Source organism: Ictalurus furcatus, chromosome 14 (assembly GCF_023375685.1).
Source record: "Ictalurus furcatus strain D&B chromosome 14, Billie_1.0, whole genome shotgun sequence".
Taxonomy (NCBI): domain Eukaryota; kingdom Metazoa; phylum Chordata; class Actinopteri; order Siluriformes; family Ictaluridae; genus Ictalurus; species Ictalurus furcatus.
The window spans coordinates 9,860,430-9,881,677 of NC_071268.1; the positions used below are offsets into that span (position 1 = coordinate 9,860,430).

Sequence of the window (21,248 nt, forward strand, 5' to 3'; positions counted from 1 at the left end):
TTAAGTACTTTTACAAGCTGGGTTGACGGCTTCATCGGCTTCTCATGTAATATCCACGCGATGCTTTTTATATTTGGATGACTGGATCAATAACATTATTTAACAAGAGTTTAGACCTTGATTCATCATGCTGTAAGATTTTTAACAAGATTTAAAAAAAAAAAAAAAAAAAAAAAAAACCCAAAAAAACTTTGACAGCTTTTTGAATTCCACTTGTTTATGACATTCATCACTGTTCTTTTATCAGATATTTCTGTAAGCCTTGTTCATTAAACTGTATACTGTGTATATGTGTATTTGAAGTAGCACTAAGCAAACACTGCCATGTGTAAATAATGTCTAAGAATGTGATCATCCTCATGAGTGCTCTGTATTTAATCAGTGGTGGTCTATTACACTTAATCATTTTAATGTCATGATTAGAATAAATCACTCCTGGTCACCTGTACTGACAAATCTTTAGAAACTACTGCCAGTGAAGTTCTCAGAGATGAAAAAAAAATTTGTAACTGTTAGAATATTTCTTGTTACAGTATATTTCTGTAAAGGTTTTCCTCCAGGTTGTGTTGAATGTCTTGTTATATCAAACATCTGTGTTCACGAAACTTTTCTTGTCTGTATTTTGTTTCCAGCTAACTTCTCATAAGCTATTCAGAATGGTCAAGAAAACATTGCAAAGCTTTTAAAGTTAAATAATAATAATAATTTACTAGAGCTGTTATCTACTGCTTTAATACAGTGTAGCATGTTTACGTTTTATTCATTGAAACTGTTATTGACATGACTCGTTGCCGTGATTGTCGCCATTGCATCAGTTTAAAAGAATATGGAAATGAAACAAATGGAGTGAACGAAAGTGAAAATAATGCTTTAGCAGTGTAGTAATCGTTATTGTTTGTTAAATCAGTATTGCCGCTTAATCAATCAGTAAATTAATTAACTGTACATTTTGTGACAGCATGTAAAAAAAAAAAAAAAACTGGGTCATTATAAAACCTGAAAAATAATCTACAGTGTTATACATATGTAGCAGTATGGACACAGTTACAATAAACATTGTTAATTCTTACTCTGAGTGGTTATCTTTAATATGAAAATGACCACAGTTTATTCATTAACACACATAATTAGCAATAAATACTATCATTTTATATTATAAGCTATTATATGCACCCTGCGCAGTGTCCTCTTATAGATTTAAAATCTCACAGTGTTTGAGTACGATCTTCTCCACCACCGTCATTCTAGCACCACATCGTCTACAGCTATAACGTCTGCATCTCCCTCTGTGTCGTCTTCCTCTCCCATGCGCTCCCCCTCCTCATCCTCTCTGTTGAGCTGCGCCACTCCGAGCCTGTAGAGGGCATCGCGGATCATCACCACCTCGCCCTGCTGGCACACCCTAAGCACATCAGCCATCTGCTGGCTCACTATGTCTCGGCTGCTCAGGAAGTCCGCTAGCCGGTTGTAGAGGTAGTAATGCGCTGCATTGTTGAACACGAGCGTTCTTTGCTTTCCTTTTCCCCCAGACTCGCTCACGTTCTCTTCTAAATCACTGCTTATGGACGAAACCAGACTGGAGTAAGGCTGCAGCTCCTTACAAAGAGTCAGGGAACGGTGGGGGTCTGAGGAGGAAGAAGAGGAGGAGGAGGAGGAGGAGGAGGAGGAGGAAGAGGAGGAGAGGGAAGGATCACCAGGATGCACTATATAGCGCAGGGTGGATTTGGTATGAGGATGAACACGGGAGTTGGAGTCCACTGATGAGAGATCCATGCTGTACTGCTGGTCCTGAAGCTCAGGACAGGAGACGTACTGTGAAGAGAGGAAGAAGGTGAACGTGTGTGTGTGTGTGTGTGTGTGTGTGTGTGTGTGTGTGTGTGTGTGTGTGTGTGTGTGTGTGTGTGTGTGTGTGGGCCTTATTCTAGTTAACCTTTCCTACATACACTTCCGGACAAAAGTTTAAACACACTCATTCTTTCTTTTTATGTATTTTCCACATTTTAGAATAATAATAAAGTTATCAAAACTGGAATAACACAAGTGGAACTATGGGAATTATATTGTGATAAAAAATCAAAACTAACATCAACATAATTTAATATTTTAGCATCTTCAACGTAGACGCCCATTTTGCCTAGAATTTCCAGAAACATATTCTTGGCATTTTCTTGACCAATTTCTTGAGGAATTTCCCTGAGATACTTTTTAAACAGTATTTAAGGAGTTCACACCTACGCTGCACACTTATCGGCTGCTTCTCGGAAATATTTAGCTCCGAATCGGCCGTTTAAAAAATATAATTTTATGTAAATAAAATGTTCGTTTTCGAATGAAAGGAACGAATACGTCGGCGCGATTATATTTGTCTACGACACCGATTTCACACATTTAATCACACACCTTCAGATCAAAGCGTTTTTAAGATCGTGAGAAACATTTCAGTCGAGTGTCTCCAAACATTTGACTGGTAGTGTATCTCTAACATTTCCAACTAATGCTTAGCCATAGCTGTGAAGCAACCGTGCACTGCTAGACACTGTAACTTTAAAAAGCAGAACTTCTTCCCTTTGTCACAAACTTAACCCTTTGTCAAAACCATCTCTTTGTCACGAACTCTAAGCATGGAACGCAAAAGAGGAAGTGAGACATGCTTATTTTCTGGAAAACATAAACTGGTCCCTTTCTGTATTCAGTACCCAGTTCTTAAGATCGATGATCTTGTGCCAATGCACACTGCTGACCTTTTTCATCCCAGTACCCCAGCCCACACAGTTAGATCCACTGATATCGGTCACGGCTTAGCCTTATACTTGTAGCTCCCAAACTTTGGAATTCACTTCCTCAGAGACTCCGTGATCTTTCCTTGGATTCAGATTTTAAAAAACACATCTCACTAACAGTGATATTCCAATTCATTTGCATCGGACTTCCCATGCTGTGTGTATGGTGTTCCTCTTACTGTATGGTTACTGCTGATTAGGTTTCCTATGACCTTTAGTTTTCTTCTGGCACGCTCCCCATTCTCTGTCAGTTTGTTTATGGTTTATTATCTTGTCCCTTGATTTGTCCTAATTCCATCACTTGTATGCGATTCATATTGGTCACTGTATGTTTATTTTGCCTGTATTTTGTTGCAACCTTGTAAAACCTTGTTAAGGATTTTGTAAAGTAGCCTCGAGTTTGATCGCGGCGCTAAATAAATCAAAATCAAATACGCTTACACAAATAAAACGTCTATATGCTTTCTAATAAGGATTTGTTAACAAACGCAGTTTACACATAATTTACATATTCACTTCTTAACTCAAACATAGTTGGCCGAGACTTAATTAGTTTCGCGTTTGAGCAACTAGACTACTAGCTAGCAAACTAATAATAGAGATCTTCCTTACTCAAACCTCTTATCTTTTATTTTGAATACAGTAATGACAGTCTGCAACTTCAACTACCGGTCAAAAGTTCAGACATACTCATTCTTTATTTTTATTTATTTTTTTTTAAAAATCTACATTTTTAGAAGAATAATAAAGTCATCAAAACGCTGGAGTAACACAAATGGAAGTATGAGAATTATAAAAGTGATAAAAATCCTAAATAAATCAAAATAATTTAATATTTTAGCATCTTCAAAGTAGACACCATTTTTGCCTAGAATTTCCAGAAACATATTCTTGGCATTTTCTCAACCGATTTCTTGAGGAATTTCCCTGAGATGCTTTTTAAACAGTATTAAAGGAGTTCCCACCTACGCTGCACACTTATCGGCTTCTTTTCAGAATATTTCGCTCCAAGTCGTCCGTTTAAAAATATATTTATTTTGTAAATAAAATGTTCGTTTTCGAATGAAAGGAACGAATATGTTGGCACAATTACATTTTTGTCTACAACACCGATTTCACACATTTAAATCACACACCTTCAGATCAAAAGGTTTTTAAGATCGTGAGAAATATTTCAGTCGAGTGTCCACAAACTTTTGACCGGTAGTGTGTATCATATGCATCAATTCCAGACAAAGTTTTACTGTAATATGTAAGTTACACTGTGATATTTAATTCACGTTTATAAGTTACAGAAGGTCACACTTTGTACTAAACCACATTGACAACCCCGTGTGACAGCATGCGAAAACTCAATGAGAAAGGGATTTGAATGAGAAAGACAACCATTACTTGTTTGGAACATAAACTTTATAGCTCCATTGCAAAATTAAATAAGCAAACATCAGACAGGGAAAAATTGCCCCCCCACCGCCCCCGGATCATTCCTAAACATAGATGTTGTGTTAATCTAATTATTTAGAAGTCCTTTTGCAATCAAAAACTTGCACAAAGTTGTTGCAAACAACAACCAAGATAAAAAGCAGAAATTGTGCTGACCTCTGCAGAAGTCATGGGATCCGAAAAGCAGCCCTGGTTCCTTCCCCACATCTGTGACGCCAGCTCGGGGTAGAGTGCTTCCGCACACAGTGCCACCTTCTGCGCACAGTCTGCTACGTACACAGGTGGCCAGAACCGAGAGGACACCAGCAGGTCCACGTGATCGCGGGCAGTCTCTCCACGCACCAGGTACTTAGAGCCACACACCACCTGACACACATTTACAGACCTCAATGTTACACTTTACACTGTGGTGTAAAAGAGAGTTTAGAAGAGAATTTCGGTTTCATGGGGGGGGGGGTTTAGTGCAGGGGAAAATGGTTGAAATTATTGCCAGTCTTTTAAATCTTTTTACTGAGCATGATCACTAAAGAGCAGAGAGGGCATTTACCTGGTGAGGGCACACCTTGCTGAGTTTTCCTGCAGTGAGGGGTTCGGGAGGTTGGGGGGCTGTTGAAAGGCCGTTTTGTACTTGTGTGTAAAGCAAACACACAGACACCATCAACTCATCCTGCCAGCAGAAATACAAAAATCATCAAAAACTGTTTTTCTGTTGCCAAGGAAACCATTTATTATAATAATTCAATAGAAATCAACAGACAGAGCCAGCTCTCCCTGCAGTTCTCTCACTGAAGCTAAGCAGGGTTGAGCCTGGCCAGTATCTGGATGGGAGATCTCCTGGAGAAAACTAAGGTTGCTGTAGGAAGTGGTATTAGTGGTATTAGTGAGGCCAGCAGGGGGCGCTCACCCTGTGGTCTGTGTGGGGTCCTACTGCCTCAGTATAGTGACTATACTGTAAAAACAGCACCGTCTTTCGGATGAGACATGACTCTCTGTGGTCGTTAAAAATCCCAGGACACTTCTCATAAAAGAGTGGGGGTATACCCCTAACCCCAGTGTCCTGGCGAAATTCCCCCATTCCCCCATCACGGCCCCCGAATAATCCCCAACTCTGAATTGTCTACATCACTCTCTCCTCTCCACTAATAGCTGGTGTGTGGTGGGCTTTCTGGCGCACGATGGCTGCTGTCAAATCATCCAGGTGGTGGTGGTGGTTGAAGAGATCACCCCCAATACTATGTAAAAGCGCTTTGAGTGTCTAGGAAAGCGCTACATAAATGTAACTAACAGCTAGTGCAATATGAAGTAAAATAAGCACGTATATATACATACACGTATGCGTGTGTGTGTGTGTGTGTGTGTGTGTGTGTGTGTGTGTGTGTGTGTGTGTGTGTGTGTACCTTGGTGCTGTTTGGTGCTGAAGCTACTCCACACTGCTCCAGTATGGAAAGTAGCTCCTCCTCAGTGTGCTGCTCCATCTGCTCTGGTCTTAGCCGACCATCATGGATTAAACGCATTAACATGCACAAGTCTCCTGTGCAGCCAACACACACACACACACACACGCGCACACACACACACACACACACACACACACACACACACACACACACATATATACGCATATATACACATATTATAAAAGTTATAATTAGCTCTAATATTGAGATCATTAACTATAATATATTATTCATGATGTTAATTTCACCACATTCCAATCCATCTTTAACTTAAAACGGCTAAACTTTAGAGTTTTGGCCTAATTTTCCAGGCAATATCAATTTCATAACTGTCAGATTTCTTCAAGTTTCTTTAACAAAACCTTTCCTTTAAAAAAAGACAGACACTCAGAACACAATCAGAACAAGAAGTACATAATATGGACGACTTTGCTGTTAGTGTAGTAAAGTCAGGACGTTTCACTGTAAATAAACTGATCTGAATAATAAATGATCTGATCTGGACCACCTGCGTGCTCCGTGTTGGTGGTGATCTTGTCCTTCTCTGTATTAACGACCCTAGAGCTCCTCATCAGTGCAGGAAAGAAGGGCGCGATGATGGAGGCGTCCAAGCGTGTGATTGAGACATTGGAAGGAAAGACTGCCTGCTCCAGGGCCTCGCTCTCCATCGCCAGCCAGAACTCCTCCACCTGCACCTCGTCTGATGCCTGGAACTCCGGCCACGTGAACTTCAGAGAGAGGAGAGAAATCGTGTTCAAACCTTCACACGGCTTAGTCGAGTGTTTCTCACAAGCCATCGTTTTCCAAGACTATGATATAGTGAGATAGAATAACGATGTTGTTTTTTTAACCTCCACGTTTTTGAGCTGTAGGACGTTGTTTGTATTGCGTCGTGCGATTTCCAGTTTAGGAGCGATGCCACAAATTCCACAGATCATATCGTTGAAATCACGCACTGTCAGACATTCGAACGCCCAGTAACCACTGCACAACAACTCCTGCACACGGGTCTGCTCATCTGGACTCAATACACACCCTGAGGAGAAGAATTAGGGGGAAAGAAATCAGGTGAGGAATCAAGAAAGGAATCAGGGATGGAATTGAGGAAGGAATAAAGAGAGGATAGGACAAAATCAGGAGAGGAATCAGGAGACAAATGAGGAGAAAGATCAGGAAAGAAGTCAGGAGAGAAACCAAGAGACGAGAGAAGCACACATACCTGGTGGACTGTGTGTGTTGTTGATTATGTCGAGGGCTGCGAGTGAAGGTTCCTGACCCTGTTTGATCTGACTCCGGATTTTAAAGAACAAGTCCAAACTCACCAGCAGCTGGTTCCCCACATTAAACAAACCTGAGACACATATAAACACTTCAGTTGTGCCACAGGCATGCTATATGTTTGCGACTAAGAAAAGAATGTGTGTGTGTGTGTGTGTGTGTGTGTTACTCTTTACATTTACATGCTAGTTGAAATAAATTGTCCCAAATCAAAAGTGCAATTGATTTAGACATACGGAGTGAGGGGTTTGTGGTAATATGTGCTTCTTGCTGTTTAGGAGTATGAGTCAGTGTGTTTTTACCTGTGTGTGTGTGTGTGTGTGTTTTTACCTGTGTGTGTGTGTGTGTTTGTGAGTGTGTGTGTGTGTGTGTGTGTGTGTGTGTACCTGGGTAGATGCTGGTGAAGCTGTGTACAGCCAGGCACTGTGAGTTCAGACAGACCTTCAGCTGCAGAGACACTGGTTGCAGTAGAAACGCCGTCACTAAATAACACTGCTGCTGCCCTGCTATGGAACAACTACACACACGTATACACACACACACACACACACACACACACACACACACACACACATAGGCACGCACACATACGCACATACACACGCACACATGCACAGAGAGAGAGTCATCAATAGTTTACATAATACTCTATTCCTGCACTAGATAAGCTCAAGGTTGCTTTATGCTTCGTCAGAAGTGCATTTACCAAACAGCATGAGACAAACTACTGAAAGCCTGGAATGGTCATTCATTCTTTCATTCATTCATTCTTTTATGGTGAATCTGGAGCCTATCCTAGGAACACTGGGCACACACACTGGATGGGATGCCAGTCCACCGCAAGGCACCATTCACAAACACGTTCACGTACTCATTCACATCTATGGCCAATTTAGAGTACCGACCGTCAGGTTTTCAAGACAATCTGGAGGAGGAAACGCACAGGGACACAAAGAGAACACATAATCCTCCACACAGACAGTGACCCTGAAGCTGTGAGGCAACAACAACGCTACTTCCTGCACCACCAAGGCACTAATCTTCCGCTTTTTACAAATGACATCCTAAGATTTTTTTTAATTAATAACCAGGTGGCACAGTGGCACACCCACCTCCTAAAAACATGTCAGTAATTGTCGATGAGCGTGTGCACGTGTGTGCATGGTGCCTTGCGATGGATTGGTGTCTCACCCAGTGTATATTCCCGCCTCATGCCCAGTGACTCAGGATAGACTGACCAGACAAAAGCAGTTATTGAAGATGAATGAATTATTAAACAATATTAAACATACTAAAATTAACTAAATCTAACACACCCTCACTATCATGAACAGCTCTGCTGTAATGATATGAAAGTGAACAGTTTCAAATAAATCACTTGATGGAAAAGAAATATGTGCACAGAAATTAAACTCATCAAATAGATGTTCCAAACAACACGTCTCAGACGTTTCCTTAAACGTGTTCATGTTAGTGACTGTAAATTTTATACACAGTCACTGGTTCAGTGCTGGACCCACACACTCACCTCTCTTCTCCTCTGTAAAGTGGATATTGACACAGACTGCAGTGAGTAGCCGTCGGCTCAAAGAACCTCGGCCATCCGTCCTGTGGGGAAACGCAGTGCTCCTCCCTCTCGCTATCCATCTCTTCATCCCTCTCACTGTCCTCTTCTTCTCTCATCCTGTGCGCTTGGTTGAGGATGTGGATGTGTGTGAGGATGTCCTGCAGCTCGAGCTCGTTCTCTGGGAACTGTAGGCTGTGTTTGAGCAGCGTCACAGTGGACTGACGCTGGAGCTCTCGCTGGCCTGGGGTCAAAGGTTGCGACGGGTCCAACAGGTGTGTGGACATATCTTCCGGCTCAGGAGATGACTGCGCGAAAGCAAACGCACTTAAGTTATCGATTTCATTAATTCAGATGGATTTAAATATTTTAACCCCTAAACAGTGGCACTATTCTAATTTCTATTGCTCTTGTTGTTGCTGCAATAATAATAGTAATAATAATAATAATAATAATAATAATAATAATAATAATAATTTCATAAACAAACTAAATGTATTTACGAATAAAAATTTACAAATACATTATAAAAAGATTAAAAAAGTTATAAAACTATAAGAAATAAAACTGTAATAAATTGTTACAATGTTAAAAAAGCCAATATATAATAAGTTAATGTATTTATTAGATAAACAGGCATTTATTAACAATCACTTCCTTTTTCCCCCATTATATTTCCATTTATAAATTCCATTTTCATACATTTCCAATTTATTAGTGATTGTAGAAGTTTTCAGTAATGTACTTTGTTTCATCTTTTGTATCTAGAGCACTTTGAGACTTTAGGTTTAAAATATAAACTGTTACATAAAAAGACGTATTTATAATTATTATTTATATTATATTATTATGATATATTATGACAGCCCGCTGCTGTTCTGTGTGATAATGTGGAGATACCTCGAATCTCGATTTATAGCATTTTAGGACATGAATTTGAATTACAGCAAGAAGATCAGAACACCATGCCTTTCTAAATGCCCTATAAGTATTAAACAACAAAAAAAATATGTTTGCCTGGATAAGTTGGCTACTTATGGCAGTAACTCACTGGGACTTTGGCTTTCGTGGCTGTTTTGGTGACGAGTTCGCAGCCGCAGCTGGGGCAGTACTGTGGCTTGTGTCTGTTCTTATAGACGTAATCACAGGAGGGGTTTTTACATCTGCCCCTGCCTCGTGCCGTGGACAACCCTAGAGCCTGCCGAAGCAACCAAATCAACAAACAAGCATGCAGACAACAGATGGCTGTATTTTATATATGCCTTGTCTGAATTCTAAAGCACAAACCAGTGAAGAGCTGGAGTTTTTCTTCAAAGGCATCATAGACAGGATCTTCACTCCACTGTCTGTTACTACATACTGGCTGCTGTTGATTGCAGGAGGTTTCTAGGATGCAAGAGAAATGAAAGGAATGAATTCAGAAAGGAGCATGTATGCCAAAACGGTGTACTACATATTATAAAAGGAAATGTGACGAGAATCAGTTTGTGCCATCAAAAGAATCCAGAGAAATATAAAATAAAATCATGAAGCACTGCTATTTTGATGCATTTCTCCAGTTTAACCCTACTATTATGTTGGGAAAAAAAGTTACATCCATTATGTTATGGGTTTACATCCATTATGTTATGGGTCAAAATGACTTCCACAGTTTAAATACACACAAAAACAACAAACAGTAAACCTTTATTTTGGCTTGTCCGAGACAAAACATAAGAAATATTTGCATAGAAGTTCATGACCTTAAATGAGGAAAGCCAAACAATTTCAAAGAGAAAAAGCGAGATTAAGCAGTATTATTTCAGACATCTGAAATGTGGAAATGGGTCAGATTGACCCATAACATAATAGGAGGTTTAAGTATATCATTAGTGACCCATGAGCCCATTCTTCTCCTCCTCATCTGTTTTTTTTCCCCCATTACACCCACAGCTTTCAATTGTTCATCAACCTCTTTCCTTTAAACAATTTAACACCAATATCAACATACCGAAACTTTGATTCATTTTGCTATTAACTGTAAAGATCATTCTCTAATGTGCATTCTCAATACGTGTTTAATAAACAGTATCAGTACAAGTAGTTATGTATCAGTGAGACAGTATCAGTACAAGTAGTTATGAACACATACTACAAGTAAAATAATATCAAAAGTACTAGAACACATGTTTAAATCATAATTAAGTTTCTTTTCAGCAAGGTCAGAATTGCAGTAGACCTGGAGTCTATCCCAGGAACACTAGGCATGATGCGGGAATACACCCAGGATGGGATACGTGTCCATCACAGGGAACCATGCACACGCACACACATTCATATGCCCATTCACCTAGAGGTCATTTAACACCCAAGCCAATCCACCTGATGGCGTGTTTTTTTGGGAGGTGGAAGGCAACCGGAGAACCAGGAAGAAACCCAGGTTGAGAACAAGACAAACTCTGCACAGACAGTAACCTGAGCTCGGGAGACCTAACACGCGTGACATATGTAAGAATGGTTATAAAACACTCATACATTTTAAGGGTTAAATGCACATTACTGTTAAAGACTTGCATGATATAAGGAGTTACATTATTAGTGCTAAGCTTCTCTCACCTGCTCTAAGGAACTGGGAGACACAGAGTGACCCAGCTGCTTCAGTGTGCTGGGTTTCAGGCTCAAAATACTCTCATTTTGGGGCTTAACTGAGGAAACCCAAATAAAGACTGTAATTAGAAATCTAAACAGATCACAGATGATTATCAATTTCATACAATTTTAAAGTCAGAAAAGTTTAAAGAAAAAAAAAAGTAGTAAAAGGAAGTGCACATAAGGAACTTAGTTTAAGATCACACATCACACATGATTTAGCATGAAATCACACACTTGCCTTGTGTTCTTCTGTAAACTCAAATAAAATAGTGTGCTTATGTTATACTGCTATCTATAAAATTGATATTGTGGAGCTAAAAACAGCACAGTATTAAAGCTGAATCATTTTTCACAGTTTCTGCCTGTGCATCAAATTGAAGTTGGAGCTGTGGCTTACAAATTAATACAACTGTTTATGGACAAACCCTACTACTGAGCCAGTTGACATTTTTAGGTGACTGTGTGATGACTTAGACAGCTTGCATGATGCTAAACTGGAGGATTACATTAACCGCAAAGTTCCAGTGGAAAACCACCAAAACCATTAACCACCAAAAACTCCAAACGTCATGGCAGAGTGGCTACGTTCAGAATAAAGGAGGGATTTGGGTGTACATTTTGGCTCACACTTAATATTAATGAAATGTTTATTATTGAAATGTGAATGTAATGTATTATCATTACCTGTTCCAGTTGTGATTTTCGTGTCACCTTTAATCTTACTTGGATGCACTGCTATCCACTGAACAACAGCTGGCTGAGACGGAACGCCTGCTAAAGATTCAGCAAAAACAATCCCACTGAGTACCAAACCACCAGTAACTCCACCTTTATATGGAGTAATAAGTTCATGATGTTTGATACAATGCTTACTTGGGGTGGCAGGGGCAGGGAGAATGGCCCGAATGCGTCGTTTCTGACCCGTGTCTTTGCTAATGACCTGGACATGGCCACCACTCAACCCACTGCACAGTAACATTGAGTCAAAGGTGAAAATTTGTTCAAATTAAGTTCAAAGGCAAGCTACATCAGTTCCAGTTACAGTTATATTAATTGGGGATATACATGTCAATGCCAAATCAGATTTAATTCCATTTCTAACCAATTTGCTCACATGTCAACTGCTGATCCTGCCAGCTGAAAGGCTTCTGAATTTTTGTCAAAGGCGCCACCGTCTGGTTGATAAACTGTAACTACACCCATCTTTTCTCTCCTCCAGGGTCCAGGAGCATTTGCAGCTTCTGAAGAAACTTTAGGATGAAGCACCGTTTTGTCGCTTTTGCTCTTGGATGCCTGTGTTTGTCCTGTGACAGTGTCAGATGGCTTAACAGTGCTCTGAATAGTCACTTTAGAGGCCACTGTGGTGAAACTGGAACCATCGGCCTGACCTTTCAGTTTTTGTGGAGATGAGCTGGAAGTAGGTCCTGCTTTTTTGGCTGCCTGAAATTAAGACACATGAAATCCAATCAGTAGTCCAATGTCTTAACACTGAGCTACCGCTGCCCTAATCCCTCAGCAAAAATCTCACATTCCCAGCAGAAATCAAGCTAGAACATTATACGTGGAAACAGACAGTCTGATTAAGATCTCTTATAGCCGCAATTAAAGCATTTTAAACTGCGACACTGCTGAATTCTCATTTCTGATTGGTCAGCAGGTGTTGATTTATTTTCTATTACAGCAGCTCTACAGCATTAGTGCCGACTGCAAAGCAAATCACAGGTTTATATCATATTAACGAGCAGATGCTCAGATAATTTTAGACCAACAATTAAAATTTTTTTTTTAAATTTAGTATGACTCATGGGCAAAAATGTAAAACACTGAATTAGTAGCTAGGAGGAGAAGAAGAAGAAGAAGAAGAAGAAGAAGAAGAAGGAGCTAACAATTTCAATAAGGTTTCCAAGCAATTAGTGCTTGCCCCCCCCCTAATAAACAGCTCTTAATACATCACGTCGTTGTTTAATAAATCAAAACCCTTGGCAATTCTGCTTCATCCCAAGGCTGCATCATGATTTATCCCTTATGTATTAAACAGAGAGTCTGATTCGCCTCATTCATTCATTCTAAAGACAAATACGCAACATCGAGGAGATGGATTGACTCACGGCTGGAACCCACTTTCCACCGAGGTGCTGTCCGCAGTCAGGGCAACGAGGCGGTTTATGGCGAGTCACGTAGGTGAAAGCACATCCAGGAGTGCTGCAATAGCCTCGACCCCTCCTAGTGTACTTTATGGACTGAAACCAGAGTTTATAGTCAAATGTGTCACTATTGATAGTGAATCAGAGCTTACCATAGATGTTAGTATCCAGAGATTTAAACAGTATACAGTACAATTATAATAAATACAACTATGGGTTATAATGATACAATGATAGTAACATAATTATCAGTGCTTAAAATACCCAAACTAATATGAGCATACATCAAGAAGCATTTCGAAATACTACTGACTAGTTTAAAGGATGGTTTAGGCTCTGGTTTGGCATGGTTCACCAAGGGGAGCATCATTATTGGACTGACTGCAGGGAGGACTTTGTTTTCAACCAGCTCCTAAAAAATGAAATACAACATCAAAGAATAGACACTTAATTATAACAAAGACACTTCATTATAATATAACTATATATAAAGATAACACATACATCTTATTATCATTTGTGACTGACAGAAACTAGTGCAATTTAAAAATATATACTGCTAAATAATAATGTATATGATAACAGAGTCTAAGCATGTTTCCCCAAAAATATACTGTTGATATGTTCTTATATACACATATGTTGATGTATTTAATAATGTAATGCACTTTATGCAATTTCTACACTCCTTCTGCAAGCACAAAGCTCGAGTTTTTTGTCCAGTGTCAAAAGAAATGTTTCCAATTGCAACTATGCACGATGCATCTCCATTACAGGAAAAGCAACAATACATATGTATGTTATAAAACGTTTTTCCTACACATGATCGATATAGAATTCATTGTGTTTTGACTAGGCCTATCACGATACATTATATGGACATGACCTCGATCCTTGTTGCTGACCTCGATGTCGGCCATTGTGTTTACATGCGTGTTTGTTTACATAAGAATGAATGTCACCAACATTTCAGCCATTTATACTGCTTCGGTCCTCTCGTCTGCTCTAGGGTTGTCAAATTAAAATTCGAACTTCGAGTATTCGTCGAATGCAAAAACATTGGAATGCGTTTTAATTTACGACGTGTAGTAAGCACTGGCACCGATTTGAGTTAAAACATACTGTTGAAAATAATGACACGCAAGATTTTTAACAATGCACTATCTAATGTTTTTCTAGAAAGAATAGTTCTAGTGTTTCAAATAATCCAGTCGTAGTCCATGCAGTGATAGACCACCGGAAAACTGAAGCGCTTTACTAGCGAGTTAATTAACTCAATTAACCATCGACGCATCCTATACACATACAAGATTAATCATTTAGACATTTACACAACATAAACATAATATTACAACTTGTTTCTGCAGAAAATGACACAAACGTGCAAGTGAACTTGAACTTACGTAACATAACGTTTGTCTTTAATTGTGGCGCCCTCTTGTAGACTGTTGATTTACAAATATGTTGTGTTCGCTAGTATTTTCCCCCAATTGAAATAATGTCTTTAAAATTCAAATATAATTCGAATTTGGGAAATATTTAAGTGAAAATTATAATTATAATTATATCTGTGGCAAAAATGGTCATAAAATGACACCAATATAGTTTAGCGCAATTATTTCTGGGACAATGTGTCGTCCAACAAAATCAGTTATCGAGACAGGCCCAGCCTTAGCGTAAAATTAATGTCTGAATTTTATTTGTTTCTGTGACCACATGGTACCACAGAATGGAAAGCAAAACTGACAGTTATTTTGACAGTTATTACTGTCATTTATTTTGCACAAGTGACTAAAAGATTCTCATAATAAGGTCAGGTCAATGATAGATTTATTTATTTATTTATTTATTTACATTATTTCTGTCCCAAACATATACCTAGTTTTTCATGCTAAAATATGTAAATACTGGATAAGAAAGAAAGCCAGGATGACAGTCTTACATGACTGGGTATGATGGCTACCAGATGCGTAGCCTCCGCTTTGACCTGTGAAATCGCGGCCACGCCCTCCAACCCCTCCTCCGCTTCCATGTCATAAGCTCTGCCAAAAGCCCTGTCTGAAGCCCCACCTCCATCCTCCTTCACCACCAGGCTGGTAGATTGACGACTATGCTGTGAGAAAGTCAGAAGTCTTCCGGTTGAGGTGGAACACTGTGGCAGGATTCCCTGGAGCGCTGCGGATCTACTCAAAGGCACGACTATGTCTTCAGAGAGAGGTTCTACAGTGACACACTGCTCCACCAGTTCCACCTCACTACCCAGAGTCAGAGGGGAATCACCTTGCATACACATGTCCATGGAAGCCCCGGGCCTGTCCTCCCCCACAGACGTGTTCGGGAGGAGAACGTAGTCGGTTCTGGGCAGAATTCTACGGAAGCCTGGGATGTCTTGAGAAGCTGATGACTGTGTGGTCTGTTGAAAGTTAGAAAATGGGCATTCAGGTGCCACTTCAGGCAACTTCAATAATCTTTGGTTAAACAATCTTAATGACTTACTGGGTCCACACCATCTTTCTCCATCTTGGCCCGCTCCAGGTAATATCCTTTATCGGCTACATTGAGCCTCTTCCAGCTGTCGCTGATGCGCTTGTTGATCTCAGATTGGGGCATGTCAGGATGTTCTTGCTGCAATCTCTGATGCACGTCAAAGTAATACAGCAGGTAGGCAGACCTAAAGGAGACAGACACTGCCTAGTAGTAGAGAGTCAAGGTGACTCCTTGGCTAAGCAGCAAGAGGTTTTCTAGTCACCTTAAAGGGATACTCCATAAGTTTTCAACCTAATCCTTGTCTAATGCACCTGTAGTGTATGTGGCATTACCATAAACAACAATCTTGATGTGCTTGCCTGTACTGAAAAAAAGTTCAGCAATCTTATTTACTCTGAACTAACTTATAATGGAAATCTAAGGGCAGTTGCTGAAGCGCAATTTTTTGTAGAACATGTTAATGAAATCTTTAGTCAAAGATATTTGAAAATGAAGCTTTAGATATGTATAACTCTTCTGTTCATGGATAAAACTACTTTCTTTTTTTTTCCAGATGGAAGTATTTGTGTCTACCAGTGTACACTTGTAACCATTAGAGTGCATGATGGAGTGTAGACACCACAGAATCTTCTGGAAAGCATCAGTAACTACATATCATATAACTGCATATCAATATAACTAGCGCAACTGAAAACTTCATAAGGTTGGAAAGGGTTTCAAGGAGAGCTGCAACAACTAATCGATAAAATCGATAATAATCGATTACGAATGAATCTTTGTCGTCAACGAATCTCGTTATCGATTAGTTGGTCTGCGCGTGGCACGGGGGAGATTTACTCATTACGTTCCAAAAACATGCTTCAGAGAGTAAATACTAAAGTTGTGTCCCAAATGATGTACTACACACTTACACTATGCACTGCGTACTCTACCGTCTAGTGTATGAATTTTAGAAAGGTAACATCGTCTCAAATGGAACACTAACGGTTTTTTACTAACTGGAAGTATAAGCCGCTTCCCAGTCGACGGCACATGACATCATACACACGTAATGTGATGCCACTAGCTTTAGCAGATACCCAGAGTCATCGACAATGACTTTCTTCTGCTTACTGTTGATGTCAACATTACCTTTTATAAAAAGTAATGCATAAACACTTATATATAATATAAACTTATACATTAGTCTAAATTATATATAAGTATTTATGCATTAATTTTTTAGGGATGCACAAAAATCAGTGAATTAAACTACAGTCCTAAATGAATAATATATATTCTGGTGTGTGTCTGTGTGTATTGGGTTCTTTTCAGTCTTATATATTTGGACAAACAGTCATGTAAAGTTTTAGTCTGAAGTTTATATTTGTAACACTCAGTTTGTGGATTTTATTTTAAATAAACGAAAAAAATGGTACTGAAATTTGCCCCCCCACACATTCGATCAATCGGAAAAATAATCAGCCAACTAATCGATTATGAAAATAATCGTTAGTTGCAGCCCTAGTTTCAAGCTGCTGGAGTAAACTGATATGTTTTACCTGGGTTTTTTGGGTTTCTCTGCATGTTCTGTGGTGCCTTTGGTCCTCCTCTTCTTCTTCTTCTTCTTCTCCTCCACCTCCTCAGCCACTTTCACATCTGTTTCCTCATATACGGCCTCCATCTGTGGAAAAGTTCGGTACAAATACCAGACTACTAGATGAAAAGTCAAATGAACTATGTGTACTAGAGTTTCAGAAACAATTTCTGTGGTCAGGAATGTTTTAACTTTGGATAACAATTTGGAAAATGTGATCTGTTCGTTAAACGTAACTTAATTTACGATCACATGACATTGTGCAACCATGGCGAGATTTAAAATGACAAATACTCGATCATTCAAAATTATCTACACCCTCACAGTTTGGAAAGAATGAGTCTGTTCCTGTAATGTACAACAGGGTTGGAGACATGTGTATGGGATCTTTAGCCCTCATCCAAACAACACATTTGAAGCTCATTCATATTCTTTGGCTCGTGAGTGTGTGTGGATGTAAGGTCAGTTCAGACAGTAGGTTTTCAGTAGGGTTCATATCTAAAGACTGTGATGGTCAAAAATATGATTTGGCTCCTGCAGCCATTTCTGTCTTGCCTTAAATAGTGTTATTAGTATCCAAAACGTTGAATTTGACATTTGTTGTAAACTAAAACAACAAGAAGCTGGTAAACACTCCTCAGAAAAGTGCCTGCACAACCTGAACTTGCACAAATTCCACCCTCTTCAAAATAATTACATTCCAACCATTTTTAATTCTCAAACAATGGATGGCCAGAAAAGGGAATAGTGTTTGGGGAGACACACAATCAAAAACAGACAGATGAACATTTTACTATAAATGAGCTGTTAATGTAGATCAAGACCCATCCCCAGGGGGTGGGACATAGATGTTCAAGGGAGCGTTTAATTGAATGAACACAAGACTACAACCCCTGGTAAAAATTATGGAATCACCACACTTAGATGTGGTGACATGAAATAAAAAAACATTAAATGGCAAGATGTAATAGTGGTATTTTTTGTTGCATTTATGTTGCCATTGATTTTTGAAGGTTAAAATATTAATTTAACAGCTCAGTGTTGAGTTTACAATTGCAATTTACAATTTCAAATCTTTTTTCAATTTAATTACTTTCTGGACTTGGCCGGACTCGACTCGGACTCGGGCATTAAGGACTCAGACTTGAGTCTAACTCAGCTCCTTTTGGACTCGGACTCGATTGGTTAAGTTCTTGGTCGCGACTCGAACCCAACACTATTGCTCTCCCTCGGGCTTTTATGATGGTCTGAATTCTTTGAGGCATGGACTTCCCTAATGAAAAACAATACTCTCCATCAAGTTGGTTCCAACTTTCTTGAATAGCGTTTGAAAGATCAGCTTTGCAGGATGGAGCCTTGTCATGGACCAATTTTTTAAGTTTCCACCATATATTTTCAATTGGATTGAGATCCGGACTATTTGCTGGCCATGTCATTGAGTTGATCTGCCTTTCCTGAAGAAAAGCTTTAACACGTTTTGCTCTGTGGCACGATGCATTATCATCCTGAAAAATGTCTTCATCACCAAACCTATTTTCTATCAATGGAATGAGAAAAGTGTCCAAAATTTCAATGTGCATTGACTGTTGAGGTCTCTCCTGGTCCTTTACCTGACATGAAACCCCATATCATAAATGAGTGGGGAAATTTGATTGTTTTCTTCAGGCAGTCATCTTTCTATGTTTCATTAGAACGGCACCAAACAAAAGTTCCAGCTTCATCTCCTCGGCCAATGCAGATTCAGGATTCATCACTGAATATCTCTTTCATCCAATCATCCACACTCCATGATCGTTTCTCTTAAGCCCACTGTAACCTTGTTTTCTTCTGTTTAGCTGTTAGAGCTGGTTTTCATTTGCTTTTTTTATATACGTAAATCCCATTTCATTCAGCCGATTACTTACAGTTCTGTCACAAACACTGACTCCTGTTTCCGCCCATTTCTTTTGTTGTGCATTTTCTTTTTCAAGGCATATTGCATTTGTTTTCTATCCTTACACTCTGATGTCTTCCTCGGTTGACCCGTATATTTTCCTTTTATAACCTTGCCATTTTGTTTATACTTGCACCAAATTTTAGACACAGCTGATTGGGAACAACCGACAACTTTTGCCACACTCCGTGTTGGATTTCCATTGTTTCAATTCACAACTCTCTTGTTGGGACCGTATTTCCTTTCAAAAGTCCAAGGTTAAGGTCTGTAAGCACTGTAAGTATTTGTTTTAGAAATGCAAATTACAAGGTGATTCCATAATTCTTTCCTCAACATTGAGTGATTCCATAATTTTTCCTCTACTTGATATGCCACTAATTAAATTATTTCATTTGACTTGTTTGAGGTGTTTCACAAAGCCAGAATGTTCCGCTATTAAACAAAAAAAAATTGTGTCATATCTGTGATTTGTTTATGATAAGTATTAATATGGCACGTTCTCCTACTTTAGCTCATGGGTTTATGTGAGTTCTCTCTCTAGAGAACACTGTGACCTTTTTCTTGACGACACATATCACTGTAATATGTCTTTCTCTCCTAGTTCCCAAAACATGCTACCGCTGTTGCCACGGCCCTGCCGTTTTGTTTACCTTGGCTGATGAGCACACTGTCGCTGAGGCACATGACTGTCTGATGATTTGTGTCTAATCAATAAGAATTAATACCATTGTCTGATATATATACTCATCTTTTTTAATAAACTGAGAGAATTTGCTATCTGACCTTGTGTGTGTGTTTGGGTGTCTTATGGCTCTCCCAAACGCTTGAAACAGGATATAGCTGTGGCAGTGTGACAGCACCTTTTATTCTAATCAATTTCATATTTTATATTTTCTAACAGTTTATTTGCTACGAAGTGGAGAAAAAAAAGTCGGATGAACATCCTCCAAGTGTGATATTCCATCATTTTTGCCAGGGGTAGTAGTACAGTAAGAGTCATCAAAAAATGTTCATCATTTTCCTGGAAGTGATATACGACTGTATATAATTTAATTGAGCACCTTCAAAACTCTTCTTTTTTTTTTTTTTTTTTTTTTTTTTTACTGCAGTATCGGTGTCAGTAACACTAAAGCACAGGTACTGTATTGATTTCAGGGGCATTTAACAAGGTGAACAGCAGAGCTTTTGGTGTTCTGGAAACCTACTTCACAATTTCTCTGCTCTCAGAATACCTGACCTAACTAATTATCAAGACCTTCAGTGAGTTTGCAACTTAGAAAACATGAAAACTGCAGGTTTGTGTATATCAGGAGTGGAGCTGAGAACCTCTGGAATCATGAGGCAGATCAGACCATTGAAGGCTTATTGATTTGATTAAACTATCAGTCAAACGGTATTTGCTTTTGACAAAATGATACGGATAAGCTGCTACAGCTTTTTAAAAATATAGATTTAAATAAGCATTACAACAGTTTTTTCCCCCCTAGCTATATCTACAAACACTCCTCAAAGTAACTCCTTATCTCTGCACTGTATCAGACTGGAATGCAGGCAAAGCGCCTGTGCATTGATATAACTCCACCCGAGGGAGAACTGCCCAAACCCAAATAACACCTTTACTTCCTATACTACTGCACTACACACCGGTGTGAATTACCGGCTTCTATGCGCTACGTAGTGCACTAGAAATACAGCAGGAAGCTATTCGGAATGTAGCCCTGGTGAGCCTCCATACTGACTCTGTGCAACATGAGTTGTCCAATGAGCGACGGCCTTGTTGCAACCTTACCTCTATCGCGCCCAGAATTCTTTCCAGATCTTTTATATCACATATAAATCTTCCTGCGATGTTCAATCGTCTCCGGAAACATGTTGCATATCAAAACGAGCGAAAATCACCAGGTTTTCAAATACGAAGAAAGACGCATTTTCAGATCTTTCCGTCAGCCAGGTTT

The 21,248-nt window shown here is 39.3% G+C and overlaps 1 protein-coding gene across 3 annotated transcripts; it reads right to left on the reverse strand.

Moving 5' to 3' along the window:
- Nucleotides 1–1,098: 1,098 nt before the first annotated feature.
- On the reverse strand, nt 1,099–21,247 carry hmgxb3 (HMG box domain containing 3). Of its 3 annotated transcripts, none has more exons than XM_053642127.1 (21): nt 21,083–21,247; nt 17,326–17,447; nt 15,794–15,968; nt 15,240–15,710; nt 13,611–13,709; nt 13,262–13,393; nt 12,268–12,593; nt 12,027–12,118; nt 11,838–11,924; nt 11,118–11,206; nt 9,810–9,908; nt 9,574–9,720; nt 8,487–8,830; nt 7,345–7,475; nt 6,900–7,031; nt 6,532–6,716; nt 6,189–6,408; nt 5,621–5,754; nt 4,771–4,890; nt 4,380–4,589; nt 1,099–1,812 (listed from the first exon to the last, which is right to left on the reverse strand). In XM_053642127.1, exons 2-21 carry the CDS (start codon nt 17,445–17,447, stop codon nt 1,240–1,242), a joined length of 3,888 nt encoding a protein of 1,295 aa, XP_053498102.1. In that variant the 5' UTR covers nt 21,083–21,247; the 3' UTR covers nt 1,099–1,239. The 3 variants fall into 3 exon arrangements, with proteins under 3 accessions (XP_053498102.1, XP_053498101.1, XP_053498103.1); XM_053642126.1 differs by having other exon boundaries at nt 11,838–11,927; nt 21,083–21,246; XM_053642128.1 differs by lacking the exon at nt 21,083–21,247 and having other exon boundaries at nt 11,838–11,927; nt 15,794–16,019; nt 17,326–17,411.
- Nucleotide 21,248: the final 1 nt, after the last annotated feature.